This window comes from Ovis canadensis, chromosome 7 (genome assembly GCF_042477335.2).
Source record: "Ovis canadensis isolate MfBH-ARS-UI-01 breed Bighorn chromosome 7, ARS-UI_OviCan_v2, whole genome shotgun sequence".
NCBI classification, from domain to species: domain Eukaryota; kingdom Metazoa; phylum Chordata; class Mammalia; order Artiodactyla; family Bovidae; genus Ovis; species Ovis canadensis.
The window spans coordinates 86,056,817-86,069,786 of NC_091251.1; the positions used below are offsets into that span (position 1 = coordinate 86,056,817).

Here is a 12,970-nt window from a genome sequence, read left to right on the forward strand (position 1 = left end):
TCACACGCTTTACAAAATAAACCTATGTTAAAGTATACATTAAATCCTGGTGTAGCACATATACCACAGTATGTTAAAACCAGAACTTTCAAGAGACAGATACTGGGTTGAAAACCTAGCTCTACTCCTTACTGTGTAACCCTAGTCTGTTGTTTCAACTGCACAATGCAAATGATAATCCTTAAGATTAAATGTGATAATATATACATAAAGCCCCTGCACAGTGGCTAACACATACTACTACTGTCATTACTGCTTAAAACAGGATTCTCAAACTTTTTAGTCTCACCCTTTTATAATGAAAAATGACTGAAGACTCTAAAACGCTTTTGTTTACATGAGATAGAAGTAGAAATAAACACAGAAATTTTAATCTTTTTATTTTATAAATGTATTATAATTATAAATTTATATTTTAATATATTTATTATTCAGAATAAAACACATCACATGTTAACATAACTAATATATTTCTGTAAAAACTTTACTTTTCAAAAAAGTTACTATGAAAAGGAATATTGTTTTTTGTTTTTATAAATCTCTTTAATGATATATTAGAAGACAGATTCTTATCTGCCTCTATCTTCAAGCTGTTAGAATATGTTGCTTTGGTTAAAGTATATCAAGAAAATCGAGCTATACACAAACCTACTGCTGTGAAAAAGAGAGTACTTTCAGTTTTTTGTTTTACATAATTGTGGATACTCTTTGATACTATACCAGAATGACAGTCATTTCTTAAAGCTGCATTTAAGAATCTGAAACCATATCAACGAATTTTTCACACTGTTACACTAAATTCCAATCATCTATCTTGCACTTTGGATAATATTTACCCATGCATGGTTACTTAACATCATTCATTGGTCAACTGGAAAACATTAGTTCACTGAGTTACTGCAAATGTTGACACATTTTATTACACAGTATCAATAAAAGTCCTTAATATCTCCATTAATATCTCCAAGGAATTAACATTCCTTAATATCTTCAATTTTTTTTTAAGTCTTTAAGCTTTGGGGAGCTATAAAGCTCAAGGTGACAAACAAAGGACAGATACAAATTTTCCAAAGGACAGACACAAGCTTTCCAAAATTCTAATTCTAAATTTTGCTTGAATGCTCTAATTTTACCAGTGGGAAAACAATTGTTTTCTTTGTTTGTTTCACAGAAAACATTTACTAAATACCCAAGTCGGAACAACCACAGTTTGTCAAGTATTCTTTCAGGTAAAAATGATACTTTATGAATAGTTACTTTAACTTGCAGCTCAGACAATCACACAAATGCTTGATTCAGCAGGCTTTATGCATACTTTCCATTTCACCATGAAGAATGTTATTTTTAATGTGTACTCAAAGGTCCAGATTTAATAAAATTGATAATTTTTGCTGCTCTTCAAGGACATTCTTAATTGAAATTGGATTTTTTAAAATTCTAAGTGCATGGCAGTAGAGAAGGCAACTACTAAGTCAGTTTGACATTTGATTTGTGCTAGTAAGGAAACCACCATCGCTTTTACAAATATTAGGGCAAATGCCAACACAGTAAAAAGAGAGAATAAAGCAGTATTATTATAAAACTAATTTTGACTTTGCAGGCCACTGAAAATCTTATCTCAAGGATCCCCCTAATGGTCTGCAGATACCACTAAACTAAATGTGTCACATAGGGATCTTGTGACTTTAGACTCTAACGTAACACTTACATCAGCACTTTACATTTTACATGTACATTAGCATTTTAATTTTCTATTAAATTCTGTTTTGTTCTCTGAAAGTCTAGATTCAGAAAAACTTCCTCCCTGTGATCTGAACACTGCCAAGTCGTACTTCTAGTCATACTAATGCCCAAGTTCAAACATGCCCTGGAAGAACTGTTCTTTTCTTCAATATACTAATCTTTCAACTTATAGTTTTACCTATAGTTTTACATCGGCATTATTCAAATAACTCATGAAAGAGGGTTTCATCTCTCTTTTGACTCCCACAGAATGGAGAGATTTCCATCTTCCAGGCCTGACTTGTGGGCTGGCAGGGCTTTCTGGTGGGATTGGCAAAGTGTCCTCTCCCTTCCTGAAAGCAGCTATGGTTTAAAAAAGTTTGGCAGAAATACTTCAGACACATTTATTAATAAGCATAAATGCTCTTTTTTTTACCAATTTTACCTCAGAATCAAAAATCTTCCTTGAGTTTCTAAAGGAAAAGACTAGGGACTGGGGAGAATAAATTACTTTTCAAGGTCACGTAAGTGAATTCTCCAAGGAATGTAGAAAGTGAAGTCGTTCAGTCGTGCCCGATTCTTTGCGATTCCATGGACTGTAGTCTACCAGGCTTCTCTCTCCATGGGATTTTCCAGGCAAGAGTACTGGAGTGGGTTGCCATTTCCTTCTCCAGGGGATCTTCCAGACCCAGGGATCAAACCCAGGTCTCCTGCATTACAGGCAGATGCTTTACCCTTAAGTATTCCAGATTTTCAGTCTCAAGTGTAAAACATTACAAATAACCCCTTAATTGTAAATGGAAGTCCTACAAAATCATATTCTACTAGAAATATAGACCAAATTTCAAAAAATATGCAAAGAATAACCATGGTAACCATGGGATGCCAGATACCAATTGTTATTGGTATCTTTTAAAAGATACTGTTGAAAACATCAAACAAAACATATAGGGTAGATTTAACATTTTTTCTTATTTTTAAATATCCTCAAAGATTCATAATTTGTTATGAGTAATACTGTATAAGCCAAAATTAAAATCCAAGTGTGCTGGAGCAGACAATTAGTGAAAGCAATGAACACAGCCAACCACCCAGCAACCACAGTGTGATTTTACTGGTGGTGCAGAGGTTAAAGCATCTGCCTGCAATGTGGGAGACTTGGGTTCGATCCCTGGGTTGGGAAGATCCCTTGGAGAAGGAAATGGCAACCCACTCCAGTATTCTTGCCTGGAGAATCCCATGGATGGAGGAGCTTGGTGGGCTACAGTCCACGTGTCGCAAAGAGTCGGACATGACTGAGTGACTTCACTTTCACTTTCTACTATTGTCAGAGATTTGGTAATAAACACTGTTCTGAGTGAACTCCAAGAGTTGGTGATGGACAGGGAGGCCTGGCGTGCTGCAATTCATGGGGTCGCAAAGAGTCGGACACGACTGAGCGACTGAACTGAACTGAACTTCCTGTGTTTTGCTTCCCTGGTGGCTCAGACGGTAAAGCGTCTGCCTGCAATGTGTGAGACCTGGGTTCGATCCCTGGGTCAGGAAGATCCTCTGGAGAAGAAAATGGGAACCCACTCCAGTACTCTTGCCTGGAAAATTCCATGGATGGAGGTGCCTGGTAGGCTACAGTCCAAGGGATTGCAAAGAGTTGGACACAACTGAGCAACTTCACTGTGTTTCCTTGTAAAATGTGGTCCAGAAGCAGCAGCACACTGCAAATGCTGGAGTTCCGAAAAAGTGAAAAGGTTGAAGAACATGCAGTTTGGGTTAGGAAAAATCAGTTGTCTGATCAATCATAAAATAAGATGTTGAATAGCAGTGATGGATCACTGCAACCAGAGAGACCCATTATGGACAGAAAGGGAGATTTCTGAAACATCCATCTAGGGTCTTTCAGTGTGACTGATTCATGGAGTCAGAATGCACAAAGAAAACAGAATTCATGAGACAAGTCAGGAACCAGTACAAAGGCATCCAGAAAGCCAAAGAGAGTGAAGGCAAGAGTGCCTACTGACTTGACCTTTGCTATGAATGAAGGTTGCTTTGTGAATTTTAAGAGGTTTCTTTTTCTTTTTTAAATTTTATTGGGGTATAATTTATTTACCATGTTGTGTTAGTTTGAGGTGTATAGCAAGATGATACAGATGTTACATATATAACATATATATGTTACATATACAGATATACATATACATACATTCACTCTTTTTTAGAATCTTTTCTCATGTAAGTTTGTGTGTTTGTGTGTGCTCAGTTGTGTCTGACTCTCTACGGTCCTTTGGATTATAGCCCATCAGGTTCCTCTGTCCCTGGGATTTCCCAGGCAAGAATACTGGAGTGGGCTGCCATTTCCTTCTCCAGGGGATCTTCCTAATCCAGGGATTGAACCCAAGTCTCCAGCATTAGCAGGCAGATTCTTTATGACTGAGCCTTCGGGGAACCTGATCCAGTCTAAGTCATGTTTCCCCCTGAGCTAAAGAAGGGCTGAGAGGACTACAGGCTGAAACACGTGTCAACAGAGATGAAACCAGACTGTTCTGGAACACAGTTTGCTACTTTAGCTCTCCAAGGACACAGATTTCAGCATCAGTCTTCACTGTTGCTTTGGTTTTAAGAGTTTCCGATGAACTAATGGTTAATGCTGCTGTACTAATGACACAGTGTAAGCTTGACATTTGTGGTGGTGGAATTCAGCTTAATAGCTTTAGAAATTAATTTAGTCCCACGTTTTATAGAGTCATTAAGCTTAGGAAGGATTAACTGAAATACTGAGTTAAACTTTATCATACTTTAGGGGAAATTTATATCTATGGCGATCATAATTTAGAGTATTCAAAAGCTCTTGCAAATGGTAAAAATGGTCTACTGTCTCTTCTGCAGAATGTAGACTAGACAAAAGTTGAAGCTCTGAAGGCATTTCCCTCCTTGTCTTTTCTACTACACGATGAGGGACTTTTCTGAGAAAATTATCTCTTTTTGTTTAATTTGTTTTTTAAATTTCTTCCAGACGATATTGCACCTCTGTGACCTAATGCCAAGCATGAAGAATAAGACATGACAAAACACTCATCCATTCAAAAGAGTTATTGCTTTTTTTGGGGGGGTCACAATCTGGGATCCACCACAAAAAGCACAAATAGTCTCCCAAATTTCTTAGACTGCAGAAAGTATGTCTGGTACCTTAAGAAAAAAAAAAAAATCAAGCATCTAAGATGATTAAATCAACTATAGGGTCTTAACTAATTTACTCCACTTGGCAATCATAGCAGGAATATATATATATGACATGCCTAGGTGAGAGCTGAGAAAACACAGCCCTGAAAGCTCTCCATATAACTAGGCGAAAGAGCATTACATATATATCTGCAGCAACCTTGAGCTGCCAAAGCAGGACAGGGAAAGCTGCAAATGCATGTCAAAAATCCTGAAGCAGGGATAAAAAATAAACCCTTAGAATATCTCTAGGCCTTCTCTCCCTGCTACAGTTTCCTGCCCTTCAGAAAGTCAACCAGTAACCATAAGCACACTGCTACAAAGACACAGTGGCTTCTGCCTCGGGTTAAAATGTACAAGGTCATATTTCTTCTCCATCATTCCCTCCCTCCTTACTAGCTGTTACCCAACCTTGGAGAACAACCTAACTGAATGGAAAAACTGGCCTTAAGGTTCACTGTACTCACATTTCCTCATTTTATTCATTTGAGAAAGTCTGGTCTTGAAAGAAGGCAGCCAGGGAAGGAGGATGGTGAAGGGCTGGTGTGGATAACTCAACACAGTATAAATGGGCTTAATGCTGGGAAAGAAGATGCAGGGATGGTCCTCATCTGTCCTGGCACATGAGGGCAACTGGAAAACATGGCCTTCTCAGTGCAACAGAGCAAAATTGGCCTTCACACAAGCTTTTTCTCAGCTATTGCTCCTCCTTACGACACCGTGAAACAGCTAATGCAATTTGTTTTTGTCCTTCCAGGCTAAAGAAACGCATTCATGGTTATCATGAAGACAGGCATTCAAAGTCCCCAGGGTACCTAACTGCTGAAAATGAGGTATGTACTCTGTGACCTAATCACATCTAACTAATATTAACGTGAAATAGTTCTGTTCTTGTTTGAGGCTCCAGCGGGAAGATCACAAACACTAATAAAAACTGCTGGCTGAGTGTGCAACCCAGGAGGGGCCACCCTAAAGCATTATAATACTTATTATTTTATTCTTTTGGCATCCAATTATCAAGAGTAAGAAACATAAAAAGCATTCTCCAGCTTTCCAGTAATGTACTCTTAATCTGATTTCTTGGTGAATAAAGGCTGTCAAGGAATTCCCATGCTAATGAGCTCATGGATTAATGGATCTTTCTTTTAGAACAAATGTTAGCTCAAAGTACCTGTAAGTGTGGCCACGATGCCTCAAGGGTAGGTTCATCTTCTTCTGGATCAAATTCATTGCTGTCACTAGGAGGAAGAGTTCTGAATATATTGCAAGATACCTAAAAATAAACAAGTAGCAGAGTTAGCTGGAATGGAATCACCTCCTTGGCAGCCTTACACAAGGTCTTTGCGGCCAGCCAAAAGGAACCCAGATGACAAGAACACCACCAAACTGGAAGGAGACCCAGCTTTGAGGCCAGGACCAGCTCCAAGAAAAGCTGGGAAATAGAGCAGTACCTTCCACCCTCTTGAACAGTATTCCTAGTGCTTACAATGCCATCTCCACCCCAGGCCCTTGTGATTTTATGCCTTCCATCAAAGCTTGTGCTTCATTTACTTTCCAGTCAAGCAAGCTTCTCATTAATCAACTTACACTAAAATACAAATAACTGCTAATGGGCTTCACGTATTTCCCTTCTCAGGCTTATTCACAATTTGTGGGTTTACAGTCACACTAATGGTAAATTTCAGGCATTTACAGAAAGCAAATCGGAAAAAATGTTTCAGAACCTAGAGTCCTTACAATCATATCTAATCTGCTCTCAGCTGGTTTGTAAAATAGTAACAATGACCAGGGTAAGGTATCTGTGATATAAACTTCTATAAACCAGGTACTCCTTTACCATAGGAAATTTCCAAATTAAATCCTGGAGGCTCAAAGAATGGCCATGAGTTGACAACTGTTGAAAGTGGGCCATGAAGAGATAGGAATTCATTATACTATTCTACTATTTCTGCACATAATCCAAGATTTCTATGGTAAAATGTTTATTTTTTTTTAAATGCTGCTGCTACTATTTTGCAGTGACCTTCCCAGGGTTCCTTCCAATTTCTATTTCTTGTTTTATTACTTATCTATCCTCTCCTAATGACTCAAATGCATCCTCAGATTTAAAAAATAAAACAGGGGTGGGGAGGGAATTCACTGGTGGTCCAACTGTTTGGACTCTGAGCTTTCACTACAGAGCATAAGGGTACAATAGTTGTTTGGGCAACTAACATCTTGGAGCCTTAGGGCCAACAAACAAACAAACACAAAAGAAACAAAGCAGGGATGGGTAGATATTGTACCAGAAGCCTTTGCTGAACTTTCTATATAATATAGAAAATACTAGACTATAATATGTTGTTCCGAAAGAGGGAAAAAGAAAGGCTCACATAATCTGAATGTGTTTACTCATTCAACAAATAACTGTTAAGTGCTCATTACGAACACACACTGTTCTGGGCAATGGGACAATAGAAGTGAATGAAGTAGATAAAAATCTGTGCCCTCAGGAGTTTATACTCTAGTTTCAAGTTACAATTATCCCTATTTTCTAGATATGGTTGGACTTCCCTGGTGGCTCAGATGGTAAAGTGTCTGCCTACAATGCGGGAGACCTGAGTTCCATCCCTGGGTCTGGAAGATCCCCTGGAGAAGGAAATGGCAGCCCACTCCAGTATTCTTGCCTGGAGAATCCTGTGGACGGAGGAGGCTGGTGGGCTGCTGTCCGTGGGGTTGCACAGAGTCGGTCATGACTGAAGTGACTTAACATGCATGCATGCATTGGAGAAGGAAATAGCAACCCACTCCAGTATTCTTGCCTGGAGAATCCCATGGACGGAAGAGCCTGGTAGGCTACAGTCCATGGGGTCACAAAGAGTCGGACACGACTGAACAACTTTCTTTCTTCTTTCTTCTAGATACGGTTACTGAACTCAGATGTGTAAGCTATAGAAAGACTTGATTTTACTCTAAGTGCGATGGGAAGCCATTAGTGGATCTTAAACAGAAAAAGGATACAGTTCAATTTTCACTTTTAAAACAATCCCTCTGGCAGCTACGTATAGAACAGACAGGAAGGGGGCAAGTTAGAAGCCTATGAAAGAGGCAAGACATGACGATGGCTAGCAGAGAAGACAGAAATAGACTGATTCAAATATATTCTGGAGGTCGTATTTACTGCTGGCTTGGAAGTATGGGGTAAACGAAAGGGAAGACTAGAGAATGAGTCATAGATGTAAGGTCATTTATCCAAGATGAAAACGACTGGGAAAGGGAAATGTTTCCTTTGTTTGCTGGCTTTAGTGGGGACATCCAGAGATCCAGTTAGAAATATGTTAAAAGAGCAATATCCAGGAGCCAACCAGACACATGAACCTGTAACCTCAGAGGCAGACAGGTCAGGACTGGAGATCTATACAGACTCATCAGCAAGTAAAGATATTTGAAACCATGGGATTAAGGGATCTTCTTGAAAGGAATAAATAGAAAGAAGGGAAAGGACCCTCAGATATCCAACATTTAGAAACCAGACATGGGTGTGAGGGAGACAAGAAAGACAAATGGAAAGGAGTGGGAAGTAGGAGAAAAAAAAGATTTGAGTTTGAGGATCTTAAGAGCTAGGAGAAAAGAGTGTCTTAAGGAAAAAAAGATGACCAAACAGCAAATGCTGCTTAAGGAGGACCAAGATCCTCCTCTAGAGCAGAATCTACTGGATTCAGAAGCCCTATAAAGTGCGTAATATCATTACCCTCAATTTGCCATTGAGGAAATAGAAGCACAGGTGTTGAAAGCTGAGGTTATCGTTAGTAACCAGCAGTTATGACTGAACCCAAGCTGTCAGGCTCCACCCCAGTGTTCTAAAAAAGTGGGTAGACCAATTCTTTTGCTCTTCTTTAGCTTAAATGAATGAAAAATAAAATTATCATTCTAGAATATTTTTGCAGTGACTAACTACAGCATGTATAGCACACACAGTTACTTTACTTTCGTCCCTTCTAATGATTATTAGAAATTATGTTTACAAAGAAACCAGTGACTTTTCAGATAATCAGCAATCAATGATTTCTCTTCAACCAGCCAGTCATACTGTGTAATCAAAAGAGCAAAAATCTTTTAGTTACTTGCTTTCGAATCTTCATTCAACTACCCGTTTATTGCAGAAGCTGAGTTTCCTCTCAGCTACGTCATTCATATTTATTGTACTCTGTAACAAGTTTTATTTTCCTTCCCACAAGATGCAAAAGTAAAACACAGAAGGAAGGACAACTATATTCCAATAATAATTAATTTGTAAAAAGAAAGAAAAGAGAGAGAAAAGAAACACACTTTCTGTAGTAAAAAAAAAAAAAAAAAAAAAACCAACCCTGGGTAAAAAGACACAGAAACTTCTGTTCCTCTGTATTCTTTGACATTCAAACTCTTTCACAGTGAGGAAATATTGGGCTGCAGCAAATATCTGTTTACATATTTGTCTCTTCCCACTAATTAGGAATATGCAACGTCATATTCACATTTGTTTTCTTGGCACATATGAGTCTTCCAATAAATGTTCACAAAATAAAGTTTTGGATATATAATACAACTGTATGTTTTTGCTTTAGTCAAATTTCAATTTAAATTTTTGAGTGATTTAAATAAGCCTAGGCTATTTAACCTAAGATGTTTAGCTTTGCACAGTGTTCTAAGCCTCTCTTTTGGTCAAAGCTTCATCTCTCAATTATTGTCACATCAAAACAATGCTGAATGGTGTAAGCAATCCAACCAGCAAAGAGTTCTAAAGGCATGTACATGTCACTTAGCCACACAATGCCACTTCTTTAGATCTGCCTTCCTTACAATGCTTTACTTAGTACTCCTAAACATTCACCATGAGTAATGAGGAAGCAAGGATCTATTGGGCTGGACAATTAATAGCCAACTCAACTAATTAAGTAGCTGTCTAGAACAAATAGAAAGAATGTCAAAGCAAATCAAGTCAGCCTTTCACTCTGCCTGGCACATCATAGTTGCTTAATAAAAATGTCATGACTGAATGAACCACTGTCCCCATCCTTGAGAATCTATCCTAAGAAACTAATCTAAGACAAGACTGAAAAAACTATTTAAAGTAGTCATTTGCAACATTCTCCAAAAAGTGTAAAACTGGAAATAACCTTTAAGTCCAACATTAGCGAAGCACGTCAATTCAGTAGAACACTGCACAAGATTAAAGATAATCACTATATTGAAGCACAAAGAGAAGTCAGAAATACAGACTTAGGGGGAAAGATGATGTGACCATAATGAAAGTGAAAGCTGCTCAGTCGTGTCCTATTCTTTGCAACCGAATAGACCATACAGTCCATGGAATTCCCCAGACCAGAATACTGGAGTGGGTAGCCTTGCCCTGCTCCAGAGGATTTTCCCAACCCAGGGATGGAACCCAAGTCTCCTGCACTGCAGGAGAATTCTTTACCCACTGAGCCACAAGGGAAGCCCCAAAATACTGGAGTGGGTAGCCTACCTCTTCTCCAGCGGATCTTCCCAACCTAGGAATTGAACCGGGATCTCCTGCATTACAGGTGGATTCTTTACCAACTGAGCTATAATGCTGTCAACTATAACTATACAGATAAGAGCAGATACGGATAACTCAGACGGTGCTAATAATAAAGAATCTGTCTGCCAATGCAGGAGGTACAAGAGACATAGGTTCCATTTCTGGACCAGGAAGATTGCCTGGAGGAGGAATGGCAACCCACTCCAGTATTCTTGCCTGGAGAATCTTGTGGACAAAGGAGCCTGGCAGGCTACAGTCCATGGGGTCAAAAAGAGTCGGAAACGACTGATCACACAGCACAATAACTAAAAGGAAGTTAAGAAAAGCTGTATTAAAGCAAGAGGAATATGGATGAAACTCAGTAGCTGCTGTTCATCCTCTTGGGATACACCAAGTAAGTTCTAAATGCATAAAAAGACCAAGTTAGAGATATGTGGTATGTGCATTATGCCTTTAATTTCAAGATAAAAACAAGCTCTTGAATTTGAAAAAGATTATGATTGTCAGGAGAGTTAAAAATCAGAGCCTCTCACAATGTCTAGGATCTACCTCATGAATGAATGGCTGAAGGACTGAATGAATAGACCAGGTGATCTATACAGCTGAGCTGCAAAATCATGAGTTTAAAACTAGGCCATCCTTGGATGAAAGTGAGGAGGACAGTTCTCTAAATTCCTGAAGTCTTAGCCAGCACTGCGTATGTGTGAGTCCAACTTGGGAAAAGACCCAGTTGCCTTCATCATATTTCCAAAAGACTTTCAGACTCTAAAATGGTTAAAAACCACTGTTCAAAATAATAAATATGCTTCCATTAAATCTTCCTTTATCATGGCAGTAACTTCTGATTTACACGCCAGGTTTTAAAAGGATTATTAAGTAGGTAACAATTAAATAGGTACCTAACAGGAGCTTTGTCAACAAAGGTCCGTCTAGTCAAGGCTATGGGTTTTCCAGTAGTCATGTATGGATGTGAGAGTTGGACTATAAAGAAAGCTGAGCACCGAAGAATTGATGCTTTTGAACTGTGGTGTTGGAGAAGACTCTTGGGAATCCCTTGGACTGCAAGGAGATCCAACCAGTCCATCCTAAAGATCAGTCCTGAGTGTTCACTGGAAGGATGGATGTTGAAGCTGAAACTCCAATTACTTTGGCCACCTGATGCGAAGAGCTGACTCATTTGAAAAGACCCTGATGCTGGGAAAGATTGAGGACAGGAGGAGAAGGAGACGACAGAGGATGAGATGGTTGGATGGCATCACTGACTCAATGGACATGAGTTTGGGTGAACTCTGGGAGTTGGTGATGGACAGGGAGGCCTGGTGTGCTGTGGTTCGTAGGCCCACAAAGAGTTAGGCATGACTGAGTGACTGAACTGAACTGAACAGAAGCAGAAGATATTAAGAAGAGGTGGCAAGAATACACAGAAGAACTGTACAAAAAAGATCTTCATGACCCAGATAATCATGATGGTATGATCACTCACCTAGTGCCAGACATCCTGGAATGCAAAGTCAACTGGGCCTTAGGAAGCATCACTATGAACAAAGCTAGCAGAGGTGATAGAATTCCAGTTGAGCTATTTCAAATCCTGAAAGATGATGCTGTGAAAGTGCTGCACTCAATATGCCAGCAAATTTGGAAAACTCAGCAGTGGCCACAGGACTGGAAAAGGTCAGTTTTCATCCCAATCCCAAAGAAAGGCAATGCCAAAGAATGCTCAAACTGCCACACAATTGCACTCATCTCACACGCTAGTAAAGTAATGCTCAAAATTCTCCAAGCCAGGCTTCAATAGGACATGAACTATGAACTTCCAGGTGTTCAAGCTGGTTTTAGAAAAGGCAGAGGAATCAGAGATCAAATTGCCAACACCCACTGGATAATCGAAAAAGCAAGAGAGTTCCAAAAAACCATCTACCTCTGTTTTATTGACTATGCCAAAGCCTTTGACTGTGTGGATCACAACAAACTGGAAAATTCTTCAAGAGATGGGAATACCAGACCATTTGACCTGCCTCTTGAGAAACATGTATGCAGGTCAGGAAGCAACAGTTAAAACCGGACATGGAACAACAGACTGGTTCCAAATCAAGAAAGCGATATGTCAAGGCTGTATACTGTCACCCTGCTTATTTAACTTATATGCAGAGTACATCAAGAGAAACGCTGGCTAGGTGAAGCAAAAACTGGAATTGAGACTGCCAGGAGAAATATTAATAACCTCAGATATGCAGATGACACCACCCTTATGGCAGAAAGCAAAGAACTAAAGAGCCTCTTGATGAAAGTGAAAGAGGACTAAACATTCAGAAAACTAAGATCATGGCATCTGGTCCCATCACTTCATGGCAAATAGATGGGGAAACAGTGGAAACAGTGACAGACTTTATGGTGCGGGGGGTGGGGGGGGGGGGCGGCTCCAAAATCACTGCAGATGGTGACTGCAGCCTTGAAATTAAAAGACACTTGCTCCTTGGAAGAAAAGTTATGACCAACCTAGACAGCATATTAAAA

At 39.3% G+C, this 12,970-nt stretch overlaps 1 protein-coding gene across 2 annotated transcripts in view; it reads right to left on the reverse strand.

Annotated features, from left to right (window-relative positions):
• Positions 1-12,970, reverse strand: part of PPP2R5E (protein phosphatase 2 regulatory subunit B'epsilon) — a 156,902-nt gene that overhangs the window by 35,797 nt on the left and 108,135 nt on the right. For both annotated transcript variants that reach the window (XM_069596788.1, XM_069596789.1), the window contains exon 4: positions 6,107-6,208. In XM_069596788.1, the coding sequence (XP_069452889.1) occupies positions 6,107-6,208 (102 nt within the window). The remainder of the gene's footprint in view (positions 1-6,106; positions 6,209-12,970) is intronic.